This window comes from Lates calcarifer, linkage group LG13 (assembly GCF_001640805.2).
Source record: "Lates calcarifer isolate ASB-BC8 linkage group LG13, TLL_Latcal_v3, whole genome shotgun sequence".
NCBI classification, from domain to species: Eukaryota; Metazoa; Chordata; class Actinopteri; family Centropomidae; genus Lates; species Lates calcarifer.
Genome location: NC_066845.1, coordinates 23,544,962 through 23,567,578, shown reverse-complemented (window position 1 = coordinate 23,567,578; position 22,617 = coordinate 23,544,962). Strand labels below are relative to the sequence as shown.

Here is a 22,617-nt window from a genome sequence, read left to right as displayed (position 1 = left end):
AGAATAATCTACAATGTAAGTAATTCTTAGGGGGACTGGGCTGGAAAAGGAAAGTATGACCCTTCTAATCTTTGGCCTCAATCCCGCCATAATCCATCCATACATTACAGCCTCTTAAATACAGCAGAGCCCTACACTCGTGGGAGTAATGTATATCATGATCTTTTAAGACTACCACCCCCACAAACCTCCAAAAACCACACTCCTGACAATATATAAGGATAAAATAAAAGCCGGACTTGCAGTGGATCGGCTGCACAGTGCAACTAATGGTATGAAACACACACTTTTCATTGCACCATCTTGGATAAAAACCTTTCAGTAGTTTCACCCCCAAGCTAGAACTGTCCCATCAGTGATTTTTCAAAGCAATAAAGCAACTCCAACTCTGCAGCTGTCATTTAATCAATTACAGCCGAGTCATTGCTGGCTCTAAAGCAGGACACACAGTGCACAGGACAATCCTGCCATCTGTATCACAGAAACGTCCTGATACAGGGTGGAAAACAATCAAAAAATACAAACAATTTGGACAAATATCCATGAGCAACTTCCATAATAAGGAACCAAAATATATCTGCTGAGGAAAACAGGGATATGTGATTGAAAGTGGAACCTTATTTCATTAAATATCACAATAAATATTTAGTAATGCAAGGAAATCTGACTTTAATCAGCTAAATTGTGTTTACTGTGACATCTGTGTAATGTGAATTAATGGAATCAATACAGTTTATAATTTACATACATCATGATTCTGTTATCCTTGTCTTACCTTATCTTATTTTGCTCAAGAGGGAACCACAACCATCTCAGAATTTAATATATAAGAGCTTTTATTTAGTTTATTTGTTCATTATTGATAAATCTAGCCATTTCTTACTAATACATTAATTGTTTAGCCAATATAATGTGACAGAGTTTTAAAAAATTGTCAATTTTCAATGATTTGAAACAGAGAAGCAGTAAATTCTCACAATTTTAAAGCTGGAATTAGAAAATCTTGTGTATTTTTGCTTAATAAATGACTTAAACAAGTAGAAAAGCACACAGCAAAGCTTAAAAATGAACATCTTCATGATGAAGTGTCTGGTTTTGAGAAAGACTCTTTGTGCTCACTATGCTTAAAGATATAGCTAAAAAGAAAACATAAAATAACAGCACAGTTCCTAAATTCCTTGTGTTTGATTTTGAGCTTTCAAGGAAAAGAAACGCTGCCCTGTCGCTGTAGCGGCCGACACTACGCCGTGTATCATCTCTCCCTTCCACCACTGCGAGCCAGCTATTGATTGGCTCTCTCTCTCTCTGTACTACGACTGTGAAATAGGAGAGGGTGCTGAAAAGCTGAAAAGTGTTAAGTACAATAGCGGGCAGGACTCGCAAGAGCTCCAGGACGACACACACACACACACACACACACACACACACAAAGCTTCTCTGTCAAAAATCTGATACTGATGCACATGGACTGATGAGGAGGATGAGCGTGATCTCACCTACTGTTTGGTCTCCTCTTGGTGTGAACCACAGAGGAAGTTTGCTTTGTTGCATGTTTTTTTTTTCCTTGTTTCTGTACTTTGTTCATTTGGGTTTATGCTGCCCAGTTACAAGCAAAACAAACTGAAGCCACATGATGTGAAGTCATGTGACCTTGTTAAACCTCTGCAAAGTAGAAAAATAAAGGCACAAGAGAAAAGTAATCACTCACTCAATATTGACTAAATAATGAACCAGAACAGTGATTTTTATTAGTGTCTGCTCAACTGTCTCAACGCTATTTTTTTTGCATTTCCGTGTGATAATCACAGCAAATACCTCATCTACTTTATTAAATCTCTGCTCTGTTGTCTGGTGCTCCAAAAAGGATTTGATGTCATTAAACACAGGTCTACATTTCAGGTCGGATAATGGAGCCCATCTGATAAAAGCGAGGTGCCGTAATCTGGTGCGAGTCTCGATCCCCGTCAGCTGTGTGACAAAGCAGCTTTTATGTGGCCCGGTGATTGGCTGATGGGATTGGTCATCCCCATGTCAGTCTGGTAGAGAGAGGGGTAGAAGAGTGGCAGGGTCGTCACAGGTCAAATTATAACACAGCAGACCCTGGTTAAGCTGGTGGTGTACAGGTTTTATAATGGTTCTGTCCCATTACAACATCCTGCAGTGGTTAAAAGGCCTTATTCTCCATTTTTTTTGGTGTAAATGATGGATAGGGACAAAAAAGTACATCCATTAAAGCCTGTTTTTGCCATTGACAGGCTCAGATTGTTATGATAAGTGTGTGACAACGTTATGGATAGGATTCCTACAGATACAGACCTTTTAAATTAAAGAGTAAGATCCTTTTTGTTTAACCAGAAACATTGCTACATATCACTGCCAGACTCCATTGACAAAAACAGGAATTTTACCGAGCAGAACATTGGAGTTGCTGGAATACCGCTGCCTCAATTGCTTGGTTTGTTTGTGTTGTTGTTGTGAGTTTCAGTGGCGGAAGTATTCAGAAGTATTTAAATCCTCTACTGAAGTAAAAGTACCACAAGACAACACAAACAAACTCACAGATTGAGGCAGCGGTATTTCAGCGGTAGCTCCCGTGTTCTGCAAGGTAAAATTCCTGTTTTTGTCAATGGAGTCTGGTGGCTTTGAGCACAGTGATAAAACTGCTGTTTTTGGTTAAACAAAAAGGATCTTACTCTTTAATGAAAAGGTCTTTCTCTGTAGGAATCCTATCCATAATCTTATCAGACACTTCCAATAACAATCTGAGCCTGTCAGTGGCAAAAACAGACTGTAAGGGATGTATTTTTTTGTTCCTATGAGTCATTTACACCCAAGAACAGAGGAAAATAAGGCCTAGCTAGCCTAGTGTAACCTCATTATATAACTCCACATTTATGTTAAAGCTTAGAGTGGAAAAATCATGGAAATACAGTGTGAAAACAGCACAACATAACCTCTCTTTCAACTGCCTGCACTGCGTTTATTTAACCTCTTTCGGGCTCAAGTGTTTGAATGTGCCAGCTCACATCAAGTTTACAGAACAAACAAGGGCAAATCAATATGTGTGCTCCAAGAAAAAGAAAATTGGTGACCTCGCCGTCGCTTACAGGAAAAGACTGTGCTATTAGGTGAAGGACTGAAAGTGTAAATATTATGATGAAATGAAATGGTGTTGCCAGGTTTTCGCACGTCCAAGACGATGTGAAACTCCTGTGTGTGGAGTTTAAGGACTGTATTAATACTCATCATATAGTTTAACGAACAGGGGCACAAAATGTGAAAGAGTAATGAACGTTTATTCGCTCCGACTGAATCACTGTACTCCCCCTTAATTAGCACTTAGAAACTGAGGCCAGCAAGTCGTCATTAGTTGTTCATTAGTCGTCTTTTCATATTGCAGGGAACGACCTTCACTCACTAAGTGTTTCTATACTTACACAAAAAAAAAAGCTGCACTGTCAACATTTAATGCAAAACAGAGCAGCTGCCAGGTTTTATGGATCTGGTGATGAACTTAAGGTTTGGACAACAAGCTGTGCGATGGTGCGATTTGCTTTTGGAATTGGTTGATTAATATTTCATGGGGATAAAAATCTTTGCTGCTTTGCTGCCAAATTGCTTGGCACTCTGGAGAGCAAAAAACTAGAGACAAAGAGGGAGCGAGAGAAACCAGAGCGACTGTGAAAGTCAGCTTAAGCGTTGTTGGTCCTACCAATTCTCTATAAAGGTTTTTCCAACTCTTTATTACTTTTTTACCCCAGTGAGAATCTGGGTCATGCTTATTTTTCCATCCACCTCTCCACATCAGAAAGAAGGGAACTAACAGCAAACCATCCCCTGTAATGTGCCTGGTCACTGCAATTACAGCCCTGCTTCTCCAGTTAATTAAATTGTCTTTGGCTCATGGGGGATGAATAAAGTCTCCAGAGCACTGCACACCATCCTCCTTTTGTCAGCGTCCAAATTCACCACATCAGTCTGGAGCTGGAGCTGATACGACTCTGAGCACTTCCTCTACATTTGACACTTGTTGGGCGTTGGAGAGGAAATGTAAGTATAGATGACAGAACAGATAAAAACAGAAGAGAAACTACATTCTGCTGACAAACTATAAACACCTCCCAGTCTGTGCTTTGAAAGCAGGACTTCTGAGTGACTGTTTTAATCTGAAAACAGCAGAGAAAACAGGCCAAGACTGAAACAATCAATCAGCTGTTACCACCTCCAACAAGGACGTTATGTTTTCCCCAGTGTGTCTTTCTGTTTGCTGGATTTTTTTGGTGTATTTATCAGGAGGATTACGCAACAAGTACTGAACCCATTTGCACCAAACTTGGTGGAGGAATTGGGTGTGGGTTGGGGAAGAACCCATTAAATGTTGGTGCAGATTCGATCAACAGGGAGGATATGAGAAATAAATAATTTATATTAACAGATTGCCTCTTTTTTTCCTCATAATTTTCCATCATAAGACAAGTAAAGTTATAAGGATTTGCTTCTTTTCTTTGCCTATGTGACAGAAAATTGAATATATTTGGGTTATGGATGGCTACTCGGACAAGATAATTAATTGTTAGAGAAAGTTTTCACCAAACAATTAATAGATAATTCAAGAAAACAATCACTAGATTAAGCAGCCTCTGCACATTATTAAAATCCAGTAAAACCATTAAGATGCTATTCTACTGCAGGCAATGATTATTGTTTGGCTAGTTTTTCAAAGCCATTTCAGCCAAGACTGAGACTCTTATCATTATCTTTTTCATTGTGTCTACTGTTTACATGGTAAATAATGAATATAATCATTATATTACTGCAGCATACGAATAAATATCTTGATATCGGTTCTTGTTTCGTGCATTTTTATCTGAATATACCCTAATAAACTTTAAAAGCATGACACATGACTCCACACTGACTGTTCTACGCTGGTTTCATGCACCTTTCATGCCAGTTTTGTTCGTTTCTGCACCAAGTTCAGTCCAATGAACGTCACCCTGTGAGTGCCACTACTTATGCAGTCCGAGCAACAGCAGAGAAGCCAAAAAGACGGTGCCTCTCTGCGGCAGGACAACCAACCACAAGCCTCTCTCTCTCTCTCTCTCTCTCTCGCCGTCCGATGTGATTCAGTGTGAAAACTCCCCGGTGAGGCCAAGCTTTTCATTAGCATGGAGCGAAGTGTGGGAGGGCGCCTCAGAGTGCTCCCTGCCCACTCAGCTGTAGTGTGGGCCACAAACTGCACCGGCAAGGAAAAAAAAAAAAACATTATGCAACCGCCATGCCATTGTGTACAGCGGAAGGGTAACCACGGCAACAGGATTCAGAGGCTGAGCAGAGGAACCAGTGCTGGGTTTGGAGGAAGGAAGAGTGTGGTAGATAATCCTGGGTAGGCGTAAACAGCATGTGTGTGTGTTACTGTGTGTTTGTGTACAGATATGGATTTTGTCAGGATGTCCTCATGGAGTTTTCTCACCCTAACCTCCTATTCAATAAGCTATTAAATATTAATAATGTTATGGCCTGGGACCCCCCCCCCTCCAGTGTACTGCTAGCCTGCTAAGCCTAAGCTGACCCCCCTTCTGGGCCTTAGCATTGGGGTATTATAGTTACAGTGGGCTAGCCCAGTTGTAAACATAGATACAATGGTGGGAAAGCTCACCAGCGTCATTGGTTAGTTAAAACGTGAGCGTACTATAGGAAAACAGCAGGTCTGAGATCAGTATTCTTTAACCTTATTGCGCGTGAAGTGACGTTAAACACCCGATGCCTCCAGCTATTACAAGCTAACGTTACATAGCAACCTTTGCTAGCCAGAGAGTCAGTTTGTGATATTTAGGAAAAGTAAAAGCCAAAAAAACCTCCAGTTTTTCTAAATGAGGAAGAGGTTCCACAGAGTCGACAACGTTAGCCCAGTCTCAGCTCAACAGGTGAGCACTCCGAAGAACAACCACTGATTCTCCGAAGAGCTCAGAGCTAAATGAAATGACAAGTTGGAAGGTTAGTGGTGGAGACGTTGACGTCATGTAACCGTGGTGTAGTTGGTTTATAGCCTAGCATTAGCTTTTTACTTCTGGAAATTGTATTCAGGCTTCAAACATCATCTGTGAAGATTATCTGATGCACAAAAACATGCAAGTATCATAAACCGTTTATTTTCTGCATCAACCCCATTGGCATTTTGTTGAGGGAACCAGAGTGATGCTAACCTCGAGGTTGGCCTAAACTAAGCCTCCAGGCAGATTGCAACCAACTGAATACTTGTCCCCTCACCCCTCCCTTTTCAAGAGTGTCGGAGAGTCTTGATATCAGGCTGTGCGTACAAATTGAAAGGCCGTTGTTCTGACAACTGAGACGATGGTGGCAGGAGGTGAAGAGTGGGAGGAGCTGTTGGTGCTTCAGCTGGTCCAATCCATCAGCTCCTGTTTTATTTTTTTGCACTCGGTCTTTAAAACAGGGCCCCTATACATCTGGCGATACTGACATTCAGCAGGTTTCGAGGTGGTTACCTCCATCATGACTCAGGGAAAGTCGGCAGGTATACAGACTGGTTCTGTAGGGGGGTTTTTGCTATCTGCTGGATGTGACCTTGTTGTTATGAGACAATCTGTAAATTGACAAGCAGGCGAGAGAGATGACATTCAAATACTTAAATCATGACTTCGCTTTGTGATTTTGCGGTAACGACTGCGTGATTAACAAGAACTGAATTACCTCACCTCCAGCCCGACCCTGTTGACATTAATTAAAAGTGAACAGAGTTTTGAAAGCCCTTGCCCTTTCTTTTGATCATCTCAATGCAAAAAAAACACACACATCAGAGACAAGGAAAGGACCTTCAGGGAAAAACCAAACAACAACAGACTGTGTGAGCGCGAATATAGCTAAGGCAACTCCGAGCGACAACAATGATCCACCTAGAAACAAGCAACAGAAAATGTCTGGTATGAAATTGTGAGAGGATTAACAGGAGCAGAAAAATGGTTTTAAATTCTTCCAATATCCCTCGATTTCATTACCAAAAAACATGCAAGTATCATAAACCGTTTATTTTCTGCATCAACCCCATTGGCTTTTTGTTGAGGGAACCAGAGTGATGCTAACCACCAGGTTGGCCTAAACTAAGCCTCCAGGAGCAGGACTGAGAGGTCGCTCTCAGTATTGCAACATCATGTGACATACTCTGGTCAGAAAATACTAATACACAAAAACACTGAATACATTTTGAACATGAAAAAACTACAAACAAAAAAGAAAAATGCCAAAGTCATCAAAAGACGTTGTGCCATACAACTGTCAATATTTAAGACTTTGGTGTATTTTTGTGTTTTCTATGTAATAAAAACAATTCACAATTTTCAGCCCATACAATCCTTTGTGATTATTCTCATTTTCAATATCAAATAACATAATTGTGATTTACTTTTTCTCCATATGGGTAGGCACCTTTTTTGCCTTTATTATTCAGACAACAGTAGGAAGCTGGCAGGGACACCAGCATTTTAAACCCCCAGACCACTCAGTCCTATGCCGTAGGAGCGCTCTACAGGTGTGTAGACCTTTTCCACTCACAGCTGTTTTACAGTCTAGCAGCCAAATGTGAAGTTGAGCGGTAGGAATCTCAAACAGAGACAGTTGCAGCTTCAGAAACAATAAGCGACAGCCACTGACGGACAGATCACTAAGAGAGAGAGCTAAATGAGAGGCAGGCGGTGTTTGCCCTTGTCTAGTAGCTGCAGTGAAAAGCCATTCAATGTGTCAGAGGAATGTCATTCACCTCCCCCAGCGCCGAGGTTTTAAGGCAGCACCGACAATGGAGACATTGTTCTTAAAGGTAAAGAGAGGTGAAAGGTTTCCCTTACCATCCTCACAGTTTGTTATGATCTACAGCCTCCAAGATTTTCACTGTCAAGAGCTCCTGAACAGATCCTTCAAACCGAAAAACACAGGTTACCATGATCACAGAGATTTGATTTGATTTAATTCGTTACAGAAACAAAGGGTTGGATTAAAACAGACAGATAATATTCCTGGTATCCTCGAATCTACTCTAACAGCGCTCCTTAATCATGCAGAGATAATTGGGACAGCCTGATAAAATCATTAAATTTGAACCAATGCTTTCAACAGCTGATAATTGGTGCAAATATTCTGTAAATTTGACCATTTCCATGCCAAAAAACACTTTCAACAGCGTATTATCTCCGAATTACACTTTTGTTTGGTAGAAAAAGCCTCAGTGGACACTAAAGTCCAACTGAAATCCATATTAATACACTTGTAGGATTGATTAGAATCAGTTTAGACAGAGTGAGGCACACATCACTGCAGATTTTACACCCTGCCGACAATGACAACACCGAGTAATATCACACTGTCAGCTTCTCTCATGTCTGGACTGACACTGACTGGACAGTATCATTTGAATTTGGCCTGAGTATTGTTTTAAATCTTTTTGCACTGATATTAGAACAATGCTTTTTTGATAGCTCACTATAAGAAACATAAACATATCAGTGTTTTCCACAGGATATTAGTTATACAAGACGTATCATGAGTAAAATAATCAGTCAACGCCACCAATTTACACCAATGACAGTTTTACAGAGTGGACTGGTCAGTATGGAGAGCAAGAGTTAGCATTAGCACAACTGCTAACGCTGTGTCAGCCACTGCCAGTTACAAGCTAACAAATAAAAGATGCTAACTACTCTCTGATACGTCCGCTACTTGCTGATTTTGGTGCACAACAGACTCTTAAAGCTCAAGCACTCACAGCTTAATCTCTCCAATGTTTCTGCTATTGCTAGTGATCTTAATGCACACTGCTCTCTCACTGGTCGACCTAGCGTAGTAGTCCACGTAGCGTATCTAGCATACTTGTACTCAAGCCCCTTTTCAGAGTTTTTAAAAACTTTTTATATGGTAATTATTAATATTTTTACACACTTTAAATGAGTAGTGTGTCGGATTTAGTGACATCTAGTGGTGAGAACGCAGATTGCAACCAACTGAATACCTGTCCCCTCACCCCTCCCTTTTCAAGCGTGTCGGAGAGTCTACGGTGGCCATCAGGTGACAAAATGGCGTCAAGTACCTCATTGGCTCATTGGTCAAGTGAAGAGATTTGCTTATTTAGCTATATTTTGATATAAATATCTCATTCTAAGCAAACAAAAACAGACATATTATTAGTTTTAGGTGATTACACACAAATAAAAACATACTTGTGTTCTAGTTCATTCTAGTGTCTATACTCAAAGCTATAGCCATATTTCAATCAGTGCCACAAAGACAATAAGTTAAACATTCAGCAGACAAATACAGAGGCCAACTTGATATCAGGCTGCGCATACAAATTGAAAGGCCGTTGTTCTGACAACTGAGACGATGGTGGCAGGAGGTGAAGAGTGGGAGGAGCTGTTGGTGCTTCAGCTGGTCCAATCCATCAGCTCCTGTTTTATTTTATTTTTTTGCACTCGCTCTTTAAAACAGGGCCCCTATACGTCTGGCGATACTGACATTCAGCAGGTTTCGAGGTGGTTAACTCCATCATGACTCAGGGAAAGTCGGCAGGCGTACAGACTGGTTCTGTAGGTTTTTTTTTGCTATCTGCTGGATGTGACCTTGTTGTTATGAGACAAACTGTAAATTGACAAGCAGGCGAGAGAGATGACATTCAAATACTTAAATCATGACTTCGCTTTGTGATTTTGTGGTAACGACTGCGTGATTAACAAGAGCTGAATTACCTCACCTCCAGCCCGACCCTGTTGACATTAATTAAAAGTGAACAGAGTTTTGAAAGCCCTTGCCCTTTCTTTTGATCATCTCAATGCAAAAAAAAAAAACCACACACACACATCAGAGACAAGGAAAGGACCTTCAGGGGAAAACCAAACAACAACAGACTGTCTGAGCACGAATATAGCCAAGGCAACTCCGAGCGACAACAATGATCCACCTAGAAACAAGCAACAGAAAATGTCTGGTATGAAATTGAGCTTTAGGCCCCAAAAATCATCCATCCAAGTACACAAACACAACCTACACAAGCTGCAGTTTGAGGCTCTCAGCTAGTGACACTATAACAAGAGACAGTCTTCTGTTTGGGTTCATTTCTGCTCAGAAGTGGCTGACCAGACCAACAAATCTTGGACTGAATGTGTCTGTTTGCACAGGTATATCTATGATATTTTGTTATCTCTTCATTCAGACATGAGAGTAGCTGAAAACATATCAAATTTAGCCCTGAAAATCCTCTGCCACTGGAGCACAAAAGCGCACATTGAGTATATTCACGAGGGTCCAGCGTTTCTGGCCTTAAACCTGCAGGAACTGATTTCCTAGCACTATGTGGCGGCAGAAATTAGTAAACTGCTTGTTTACACATCCAGCAGTTATGGAGCAACATTACCTCTCATTTGGAGTTGTGTTTCCATCCACCTGTGTGACTCCAAGTCCAATATTCAATCTGTTTTAGCTCCATTTTTGGTCTCTACCACCGACTGAAGCAAATATTTAGCTCTTGAGCTGTGTCTGCCTGCTGTTTAATGCTGAGCAATCAGAGTGAAAACAACAGTAACTTTATGGAGTGGATAGCTAAACATTGAGCTGAAGCTCACTATAAACCTCCTTAAAATCGAGTAGATCAATATGAGTGTTGTTGATGCATTATATTTATAATTTAAAGCATTATAGCTGCTTTAAAGCTTTGGCACTGGTGGGTTCTCTCTTTCCACCTTGTTTGCAGACAGGACTAATCTAAGAGGCACTTCAACCTCAGTCTGTTCTGAGGTAATATAAACAACATTAACAATCATCAGGACAGAAGAATTTCCTTCATAATAAAATTAATGATTACATTGTGCAGATAAATAGGTCAGTAAATAACAAGGTGGCGTGATTTGGCACATGCTTTTGTTTTCATAGCATTTGATAATGTTTTATTACAGAAGCAGAACAGGATAATTTAAGCTACTTGGATGAGACAGTCTCAAATAGGACTTGACTAGAGTTATTGTATATACAGTTAATAATATAATAAAGCTAGAAACCTACGCAAACACCTCAGAAACTAGCTGTAGCATTAGCATGCACCATGGGTTTTCTGAGGCTAAAATCTGAACAAAAAGAAAGTTTCTCAACCAGACATCTAGCAGATATTCAGTCTGTGCCAGACTGAGGCTTTGGTTAATAAAACGATGCTTCCAACAGTCGTTCTTCAAGCCTTCAGAGTATTTTTCCAACAGCGACCTTTAATCCTGGGGGCTGACGATATTCAGCTCATAGTGTTTCAAATTATCTTGGGTGCAAATAAACCCACGCAAACAAAACACTTCATCCATCAGAGAGAGCACAGGAAGCAGTGGGCTTTTTTAAAGTGTTAAAATAAAAATAAAAAAATACATTAGAGATAGAAAATAGAGCAACAAAACTTCTAACAAAGACTTGGTCAGTGTGCCAAAATGAATGCACTTTTAAGTTGCATGTGTGGAAAGCGAGTGGGTGTTCCTTCCTCGTTCGTAGTGTTGTTAATAATCAAACAAAGACACAGCAAACAAAACAATGTGTTGTAGTAGAGGCAGCTTTTAGTATGAAAACTGCACTGATGTCTTCACTACCTGCATGTACAGACTGACAGGCTGCTGACCGCCGCTTTGACATTTTGTCTTTGACATCCCACAACAAACCTGCATGGAGTTTTCTGATGTATATACATACAACCACACACAGAGTGGATATCTGACAACCTACTGCTGCAGCTCTGGTCCTCTACAAACTGACACTATCTACCCTCAACTTTTCAAATGTTTATTCAACACAAATGAGCTGTTGCTGCTTCTGTTAACACAAAAGTTATCATCTTTTATGCATTCAGGGATTTTTAAAAGCTCGATTTTTGAGAGCAGAATTATCCGCAGAGGTCTCCTCCTATCCAAAATAAACAGACCTGGTGATTAAAACAGGTAAAAACACTCAACAAAGCAGTTTCATGTTAAAAATTGGTGTTTCTCTGACACTGTTTGGTGGAGCTGCTAACGTCCTTCAAAAACGACCAAAATCTAAAGAGTGTATCACAAAAAAGTGGCTTAAAACTGGATAGAAAGTCAAATTTAATGCTTCTGACGCATGCACAAAGAGATTTAACACCTTTAACAGGCAACCACATGAAACAAACCTTTACCTTGATTAAGATTAGGATTTCTCCAGGTCTGAAAATGCCTGTAAATATTTGGGATAATGTAAGTATTCTATTTTAATGCTAATATCACTGAAGCAAGTATACTGTATATAGTCTGACATCAAGTGCTGCATCCTCCCAGGGAAATGTCTTTCAATTTAGGTGGGCGAGTGTGTGATAAGAGAATAGATCTTCCAAAGTGAATAAATAAATAACACATGAAAAGGAGTGTTACATAACAAACTTACATCTCCTGAATGTAACAGAAAAGGTTTACACCACTCCTTTCAAACAGAAATCTCTGTTAAATGCAGGGGGAAAGATCTTGTGACAGAGTGTGAAAGTAACACAACGAGGGTGAAAGGCAAAAAAAGAGAGGAAAGTTGTCTTTCCCCGGCAATTACAGCCTCAGAGTTTCCTCGCTTGAGTGCCTGTAGATCTCTCATAATTGACCACAAAGGGCTGCAGCTCCACCACCACCTCCAACACACACACACTCACATGTAAAGAGCATGACACCGCTGCCATTCACCCGCTAACACAGTTGGCGGGGATCCAATTATCCTCCATTGACTGCAGAGATTAATTGAAAATAACTCATTACGCTCAGCGAGGACATTCCATATGAGTCAGATTTCACTTCAACTCGTGAGCTGACCGCGAGTTTCAGGAGTCTGACGGGGCCGGCAGGGGGACAGATCGGCCATTAAGACTCCGTCAGAGTGAGGACAGAAATAAAAAAGCAAGAATCCTGTGAATTTTCATCATTTATAGTCAGATTCTCATCTCATTTTCAAGTAAAACAAACCATACACTCCTCCTAGCTCTTACTTTTCTTGTCTTTTGCTAGTGCTTCTCTCTTGCATGATGATCTTGAGGTCACAGGAATATTATCATGCCTCTCTGACTCATACACTCCTTACTACTGCTGGATAACGTTGGCAACAGACAGACTGTAGGTTTTGCACTCGGTCTACTCGGTGTTGTAGATGAGTGTGTCGGCTAAATGACTAAAAATGTAAATACATGCAGGACGGCTGCAACCAAAAGAAACGTTTCATCTTGTCCTGTTACTTATATACCATATAAGCTGTTCTCAGTTTGACCTCTTGACCCCAGGGCTCATTGTTTTTCACCCTCATTTTTTGGAAAGGAACTGAAGGTTGGAGCAGTTTTAACTCAGTTTTAACAATTAGAAATCCAACAATTGCAGCTCAGACAGACATAAAATGCTTCCACCAACAGACAGTGTTAAGAAATATGGGTAAAACTGGACTTTGAGGCTGAGTTGGATGGATATTTTACCAAGATTTCTGGTACCAAGTGCTCATTACAGTGGTGTTTTTGCACCGCATCTACAGCTGCAACGACTAGTCGACTAATCAACTGGTCAATAAACAAAAATGACAGATATTTAAATGTTTCCAACCGATGAAAAGTGAGAATATTATGGCAAATTTAGTAAATCTTTAGAGACATTTGCAGCCGTTGCCTCAGGCTCCAGCCCAATTGTGATGAACATTTTTCACTATTTTCTGATGTTAATTGAGGAAGAAAATCGGCTCGACTAATCAATAATGAAAGGAATCATTAGCTGAGGCTTTAATTGCATCATATAGAGATCATGTGTCAATCAACCATCTGGGTGTCCAGTAACGTCTGTGTTCAGTGGACAGGTGATGTGCTTGTGTTTGGCTTTAAATTTCAAATGCATCAGAGCAAAACTCAAAGCTAATCACCTCCACTGAGCTTCAGGATTTCAGGATTTTTCACTGTACCACATCAATCAGCAGCAGCTGTAGGCAAAACAGCCATCACATTAAAGTAAGGTGACAGCCGTTACAGATTACAACGTTTAATTCAACTGAGGGTCAAAATAGGAACTATTATCACATAATTCAGTCGTATTGTGTAAACTCTGTATTTCCTCTTTCTCCAGAATCTGTTGTTACAAAACTGCCTCAAATCAAAGGTGTTAGGATTCACAGTCGCTCAGATTTTATTAATAAACGACAGAATAATCACAGAACAAATCCTTGGATCTCAAAAGTGGGAACGCTGCATTTATGTGACAGAGCTGCTGCTGCTGCTCCCTGAGGTCGAGGGGGTGGCTGGGGGAGGGTTTAGGGTGGGGTGCGTGAGTGGCAGGCCTCATCAAGGCCACTCCTGCTACCCAGACTGCCCCTCCACCCAATAATGCAAGCCGTGGTAGGGGGGTAAATCTAGGTCAGTAGCTGGGGTACTGTCTGCACGGAGTGTATGTACGGCATTAAAGGATGTCACAGTTTTCTGTGGTGGATATTCTGTAGATTTATTTTTAATGGTCTGCATGAAGACGACCAGTTTTCTTGAGGGAAAAGGAAATTCTGAATTATACCGCCTTTTAATACAGGAACCCGTGCAGATGTCTTTTGCATATAATCCTATTTTTTATTCATAGAAATTTGTCTTTGGGGTGATTTTGCTGAGGAATAACCCAAATTTCAGCCCCAGTTTAACGCTGCCTTTGTTCATTTGCATTGCAGAATCCTTTTTGAAATGCACCCACCTCCTCCTCCTCCTCCTCCTCCTCCTCCTCCTCCTCCTCTTCCTCTGCAAATGGCAACCACATGCCCAGACACACACACACACCTTAGACACAAAAGGACGGCCAAGCACACACTGTGGTCAGATTAATGCAGACTAATGATAGAGGTAGAGTGCTGCAAAAATATGCAAAGCGTACATCTGCCCCCGTGGACCAGCACGAACTGCGTTCCTCAGTCGGCTAATGTCATCTTTCTTCTCTCCAAGTTGGCCAGAAAGTGGCTGAGTCAGTGGGTCTCCAAACAAATGACAAAATGGAAACTCACATTGCCCAGCAGTAATATTCTGCTACGTCTTGTTTCTGTTTTTTAACCCCACTGAGGTAATCCTAAATGACTGCAGCCTGATATAAAAGCATCTACACACTGATACAAGCCTCGAATGAAAGATCAAATATCAGCCGGTCAGTGGCGTCCACCGCTGTCATGACGGGGGTTTCGCCACGGAAAAATACTTTTCTAAAACCTGTAATTAGTCTATATTTTTCTGCACGTCCCTCCTTGCAATTCACTCTTGATTTAAAGGATATTCAGTGTCCCAGATTGTCTTCTATCCTCAAACAACAGCAGAGAGTCACCTGAGAGTTGCTTGGCCACATTAGAATTTAATTAGTATGGGTTTCAGTTCAGAGTTTTTCTACTAAATTATGGGTTAAATTATGTTTTTAAAAGCACTAAAAGGGCAGTAAAACTCTGGAGTAAACACTGAATATTCTTTAAATTGTTTATACAGATAAATATATAACATATTTTTTGACAACAGTGCAGAAAAAAAATGCTTATTACAGCTCCCCAGAGCTAAGAGTGACATCTTCAAGGTCCCTCCCATTACCGAAGATATTCAGTTTACAATTAAATGAAATTTTAGAAGCCTGGACCAGAGGATGTTTGCTTTTTTTGCTTTAAGAAGAACCAAAAAGATTCATTTATTATTGAGATAGCAGCAGATAAATTAGGCAATTAATTACTGTAGCTCCAAAATAAATGCACAAAGTAGTGACTACTGGGACCAGGCACAAATAACAGGTTTGGGAGCCCGTTAGAAAACCACACAAGCCCTTCAGTGTGCCACTATTGCCCTGTGAAACCCATAAACACTTCAGCAATGCTTCATGTAACTGTCATTTTGAGCAGGCATCAGTTGGAGATCAGTCTTCAGATGCCAGGAGCTGTAACGTCTTCAGTAATTCCCCGCTGATCTCGACCATGAAGTGAGAATTTTCTGCCAATCTGTGAGGCAATTAGAGAGATCAACCGGGCACAGATGCGGTCGGTCAGCGGGGGAAAGGCTTCGGAGGAGACCAGCGGTGGCAATTTCTATCAGGAGCCAAGATTCAGCCTGTGTTTTTTTTTTTTGGGGGGGGGATGGTTTTTGGATTCGGTTCAAGAGAAAGAATTTGACCACTGATTCATTCTTGGGATTATCACACTTTCTTCAGTGCAGTAACAGCTCGATGCCTCGCCTGGGGGCTCAACACCAGCAATTCTCTGAATGACAGTTTGTTTTGTACTTTTAAACTCTTCTTCCAGTTGAACTTCTGCACCTCCGCAGGGCAGGTAAAAAATCTGACTCAGCACTAGCAAGTGTGAGAGGGACTGGTCCGGGTCAGGAGGTGGTTAAATAAAAGGTCTGATAAATCAAACACTCTGGGTAATGAGGAGACTTCAGGGGCTATAAATGCACTCAGAGACAGGATTATATAAGATCAGACTGCACACATGGCTCGTAAATGACTGTTATCCATCTCTCTAACATCACTTCTGCATCTGCGTCGCTTCTTCCACACTCTCTTCCTCATTACACTGCGTGCATGCTCACCGTGGCTAACCACTAATGAAGGTTAGACGCTCGTCTTCACCAGGCTTCATTTCCTCCTCCACCTCCAACCACGCATGAACACCAAAGCAGGCGGTGTCCGTGTCAGTGAAAGGATAAAGTCACCCCTGCTTGGGCGATTTCCCATTTTCCCATTTTTGCCGAAACCAAACGGGCCTCGTTCCAAGTCGAGCCGGAGTCGGGGCTGAAGTACAGTCAGATCAAAAGGCTCTCTGTCCTAAAGTGTGCAAGGCATTATAGTGCAGGTCGTGCCACTGTAATCTAGCCAATGAATAGACAGACTCACCAGCTTTTATCACAAACTAACTCTGGTTCAACAAAAGTTTATCCAAGTTAATGCATGTGGAAAAAACTTGAGGATGTTTGTAAATGCAGCACAATATTCATAGTAATTGGGCCTTTTGTATTTTTATCCTAAACCTCTCTAACTTTTTCCAGGAAGGATCTTATTCTGTGTTGCTTGTGGGCAAGTTTCACTCATTAAAAGGTTATAAAACGAGCCCAAAGTCATCCTGCTGTTGGAGATCAGCAGACGAAAACCATATTTTGTGTGATTCGAACAACTACGTCGCAACCAAGTCAAGTTGCAGATGATATGCTCACAGTCTCTGCATCTCTTCTAGTTACAGAGTTTTTGCAAAACAAAACGATGTCACAGTGAAGCGTACCCTTTAACCTTTTGCATATAAAATATCATCACTTCATCATTTTATACTGTTAGATGTATTTTTGTGACATTTCGTTATAATTGCCGAATGATTTCTTGAGTTACGGCAGAACAGAGAACGTGTTTTGTGAGGTAACACCAGCCTTGACCTTTGACCTCTGCCCACGAAACTCTAACCACTTCATTCTTGAGGTTAACTGAATGTTTGTGCCAAATTTAGAGAAATTCCCTCGAGGTATTCCTGAGATATCGCGCTCACAAGGACAACCTGAAAATGTAAAAAAAATCTCTTGCCATCCTACGAGAAAATTGGCGAATAGAGTTAAAACTTAAATCCCTCGTACATGTGTTTGTGCTCTTCCATTAAGCCCAGTGCTTTGTTCCAGCTGTAGACAACTACACACCTTTATTAGCCGATGCAAAACATGTCTCCCACAGACACATTATCCACTTCTGTTCATGTGCAGACATATTTTGCAAAAGTAGGCTGAAGCTGATTTAACAGCTGAAAATCAACTGTGCTTGAATCTGCAGAGTTTTATAGATTATCTAGGCTCATCAAAAAGGCTAAATTTAATTTTACATATTAAGCAGCAGCCTTGAGCTCCCCTGCAAGTCATGCACAAGTCTCATAAAGCCATGAAATCCTTCCACAAACCAGACTCGTGTACTCAAAATACAAGCTTTTTATAAGAAAATTAAGGGTTACTTTATTTCAACACTCCAAATGTTACAGAAAACCCAAGATTATTCTGCTATGACGGCCGATAACCTGATTTAAACTCTCTATTCTCCACAACAGAGGCTGGATCCTGGTGTTGGATCAGCGACCAAATGAGGCTATCACACTCTCTCTACCTCCAGCCAGAAATTCAATCCCATTAACACAAAGCTCCCCAATCGTCTCTATTACCAAAGTAGCATAGTGAAGCAGCCACAGAGAGACTTCAGCCCCCACAGTGCGGGAAGGTGAGCGCTAAAAGGAGAAGCCATGTTGCCCGGAGAGCAGGAAAACAATCAGTTGATTATTACCAACAAGGAGTACATGTGTCACTTTGATAACCAGGAACTCACAGAGATCCATATCCATATTTCACACAGTCACACACCCTTGTTTGTGGTTTTCTTTCTGTTATATAATGTCGTTTTGGTTCAAAAGTTGAGCCAAAAACAAGATGGACACCTGTTTTGACACTGTGGTTTCATATTTATCAGGACAGCACAGCAAATCAAGGGTATCGCTCTTTCTTAAGCCTTTACACAACTTTCCAGGCAAAAAAAGGAGCTAAAAGACTCATCTACATCCAGCCTCCTCCTCCACTCACTTGTCAGCCATCTGCGATAAATCTCCTGGCAAGACGCAGCCACGCTAACCTCTCCATCACGCTGACAACGATGCATTATAGACTGCATCAATCAGATGAAGTCAGACGGCTATTCGCAGGCATAGCATGTGCGCACGCATGCTTGGTTTGAGTGAGAGCGTGCATTAGTGTCTGTATGCAGCAGTGTTGCGGGTGCAGCGTGGCATGGAAACATATATTTAGGACTATTGTATGGATACAGGAGGTGGGGCCATCGGTCGACTCCCAACCTTTATCACACCCCTCCCATGTGAACTACTGCCACTTGGAATGACAGAAACAGGACGTTTTCATCCATTTCCACTATCTTTACTTTGAGTTTTTGTTGTCTTGTTTTGTTCTGCAGTCTTACAGGTGACACGTATAATCCTATTTTCCTCCTAAACACAAATATGTGGATGCTATCTGATCCTAGTTTCTGTTTTTTCAAGTTGACTGAGCTTCACAATCTTTCCTTACACAGCCTAGTAACTGCAGGAACATCCCCCCTGCTTGGGAATCGCTGCATCGTTAATCAACAGAAAATGAATCAGCAGCTATTTGACTAATTGAACAATCATTTCTTATCATCTTAAGAGCAAAAACATGAAACATATGCTGTTTCTAGCCCCTAAAATTCAATGATTTGCTGCTTTTCTTTGTCACACATGACAGTAAAGTGGACATTTCTGGATTTAGGATGTCTGTTCAGGCTATTTTCTGCCATTTTATGAACCAAATGATTCATCTGCAGGTTAATATCTACTGGAAATCATCACTAGCTGCAGCCCTAAATGAGAGTATGCACCAGGGTTTGTGCACGGACTTAAGTGAGTGCAGCATGGCATGAAAACAGATTTAGGACTGTGATATGGACACGAAAAAAAGGGGAAGTTCATGCGCACACTGAACATAAACCTCACTGAAACTTACCTCCCGAGCTCGTCTCCAATTTCATAAAATTCCTCAACATTTTCCTGGTTGAAAACAGTCATGTTGTCCAGGCACTTCCTCCCTTCTTTCCTTCTGTCCTCCTCCACCACCTCCTCCTCCTCCGACACAGGCACCACCGGCTCTTCACAGCGGCACCATCCCCTACCAGGAGCCTCCGGTCTGGGCAGGGTTACAGCCAACAATCCTCCTCATGTTAGGGCTTCAAAAAATACATAAAAACAGGTGGAAACCGCACATTAGAGGAGGGGACTCGACAAGGAAGGGCGCCCTTAAACAAAAGGGAAAGAAAACTGACTGAGAAATGAACCTGCACGACTCCTGGACCTGGTTTTATATATTACCCTCCGCAGGTACCAGGCTGTAACACCTGCCTGCTTTAAAAGTTAATAGCAATATAACCATAAGTATGTCACCCCGGGCTGGTTAGGAATGCAAATAACTCCCCTCCACCCCTCCAGGAAAGCTTGGTGTAGCCATGGGAGACACTCCTCCTCCTCCTCCACCTCCTCCTTTCAGCCCAGCGAGGAAAATGACTGCTGAGTAAAGTCATGATATCGTTAGCCTTGCCTTCTCCTAAATAATGACCCGAGAGGGGAACCTGTTCAGGTGTTTAACCCAGTTGAACCGTGCAATGAAACCCCGCATATTAAAGAAAAAAAAAAACACCATTTAAAAGCCAAACCCTTCAGCTTTCCCACCCTTAAATTTCTGTTTTCTTCCTCTTCTCTACAGTCTGAAATATTCAGAAACAGTCACGTTAGCTAGTACCAGCTCTCTCTTGGACGCGAAAAAAAACTGACCACAAATTAAATGAATAGTATCTTACAGTGTTGACGGTGTGTGTGTGTCCGGTGTGTGTCCCCCGCTGTCAAAACGTATCCGTAGATTTCATGCGGGATTTTTTTTAAAGCCGTGAGAGGAGGAGAGCCTGCTGTGGAGCCAGGTTTTGGGCTCACGGAAGACACAAAATGCTGGATTGAACCACACGGGAGAAAGCGGCGTTAACAATGTAAGGCAGTCTGGTTCCTGGCGCCGCGTTCAACGAGTGTGGGAAATTAGGGAATCTAGCGGTTGGTGCCGCTCGACTTCGACGCTCGCACACTTCACGTTTTACCGTGACACCAAACGACAAATATCCACAAACTAAACACCACAAGAGTAGTTGTATCCTGTCAGACTAAATCGCAAACAAACTGAAATTCGTTTCCCCACTCGAAATGTTAAAAAAACGCTCTTTTGCAACGAGGAAGCTGAGATTTATAATTTTTTATACGCCATGAATGCAGCACCAGTACATGTCAGTTGGGGGAGCTTCTTCGGTCGCACGAGGGCAGCAAAGCTTTGCAGAGGAAACCCCGTGTAACGCACAGTTTTTAATTACGACGTCAGTTATCATTCAGTTATATATATTTTTAATAAATATATTCATAAATAAAGAAATATCATGCTAAAAGTCTGTTTTTTTAACTTTTAAATTGAACTAAATGCTGTTTGAATCTTGTTTCAAGATACAGATGCACATTTTTAAATGTATTTTAAATCATAATTAAATAAAAACTGGTTAAAATATTCTCAATACCCTGCAAAATGAGGTTTCTGGACACCTGGACTGAAATTTTGGAGGTTTTTGTGAATTAAAATGCACAATTTTTTTTAAAAAATCACCTTAAACAGCGACAACAAATGATCACTCACACATTAATGCATGAATGATAATAATCCTAAGCAGCATAAAAGGGACCTGTGTGATTTAATGAGTACATTTGGCTTTTAATACGTCTGTACCTCTACTTCAGTAAGACTTTTGCTCGCAAACAACAACTATTTTTACTTTTTACCTTTATTTAAGTAAATTATCTGCATATTTTCTTCTGTCTTTGTGGACAATCGTAGAAGCTGTGAGATGCACGACTTGTTCTCACTTGTTTAAGGTGCTAAGAAATGTAAAAGCATGCTATACAAATAAACAGGCTGCAGCACTGAATTCATAATATTAAATATAAATGGCTGCCTTAGTACTCTTAGCACATGTGACCCAGGTTTCAGAGGCCACAAGGGGCTGCAGCCTGTCCCAGCATGCACTGGGAGAAGAGACAGGTTACACCCCGGCTGATTTACAGAAAAACAAACTTTACAAATTAGAGCAGGAGTTCCCCTGTCGACCTTTAACCCCTCTGGGGCTCATTACCACTTTGATTTGTGTTGTCTGTGCTCAGTGAAGGGGAAAGGCGTTGACGTGGTCTGGTCCTTTTCAGACGTCACACTGTAAATATATGAGATTTATAGGAGAGTTTAGGGATTCAACTAAATGTTATATTGATTATTGGTCTTTTATTGAACATGTCACTCAAGTAAAAGCTTATATTACTTACATTACTGATGCATTCATGTGTAAGCGCACATTGTACTGTTGTAGTTGGCTGATGTGGAGCTAATTATCTATTAAATTAACTGTTAGGTCGTTTAATTTTCAAGATTATGATGTGATTTCGGTGTAAAAGTTGAATATTTCCCTTTAAAAATGACTTTTTTAGAACATAAGATATGATTAATAGTCTGTTTTTAGTTACTATAATTATTATTTCTTCACGTTCTAACTTCAACATGTGCTGTTTGAGCCATAATAACTCTTTGTCCTCTGTAGTTGTTGTGTTTCAGCACAATAATAAGATTCTTTCAGTGTTACACACTAATTGGAAACATCAGGCTGGTGTCGTGTGGTTTGGCAGGAGTGTCACCACTGAGGATTAAAGGAGTATTACACCACCTGCTGGTGACGAGCTGCAAACACCATCAGTATATACAGCACAGTGCAGTATCACAAACAATATTCAACACACATACACACATATATATACACACACACACATATATATATATATATAAAACCAGTTTTTAAGTATGTTTTAAAGCAGTTTTTAACAGTGTTTCTAACAATTTTCTTTGCCGTTTTGAGCAGTTTTTAAAAAAAAATTCAAAGCCGATTTTAAATAGTTTTTTAAAGCAGAACTTTGTGTTTTTTCAGTTTTGAACAGTTTTTTAAAGCAGTT

General features: G+C 40.8%; 1 protein-coding gene across 1 annotated transcript in view; it reads right to left on the bottom strand.

Moving 5' to 3' along the window:
• Window positions 1-20,724, bottom strand: part of dapk1 (death-associated protein kinase 1) — an 82,980-nt gene extending 62,256 nt beyond the window's left edge. Inside the window, exons 1-2 of the mRNA XM_018669115.2 lie at window positions 20,394-20,724; window positions 19,547-19,766 (exon numbers count right to left, since the gene is read on the bottom strand). Of these exons, the coding sequence (XP_018524631.1) occupies window positions 19,547-19,608 (62 nt within the window). The 5' untranslated portion in view covers window positions 19,609-19,766; window positions 20,394-20,724. The remainder of the gene's footprint in view (window positions 1-19,546; window positions 19,767-20,393) is intronic.
• Window positions 20,725-22,617: the final 1,893 nt, after the last annotated feature.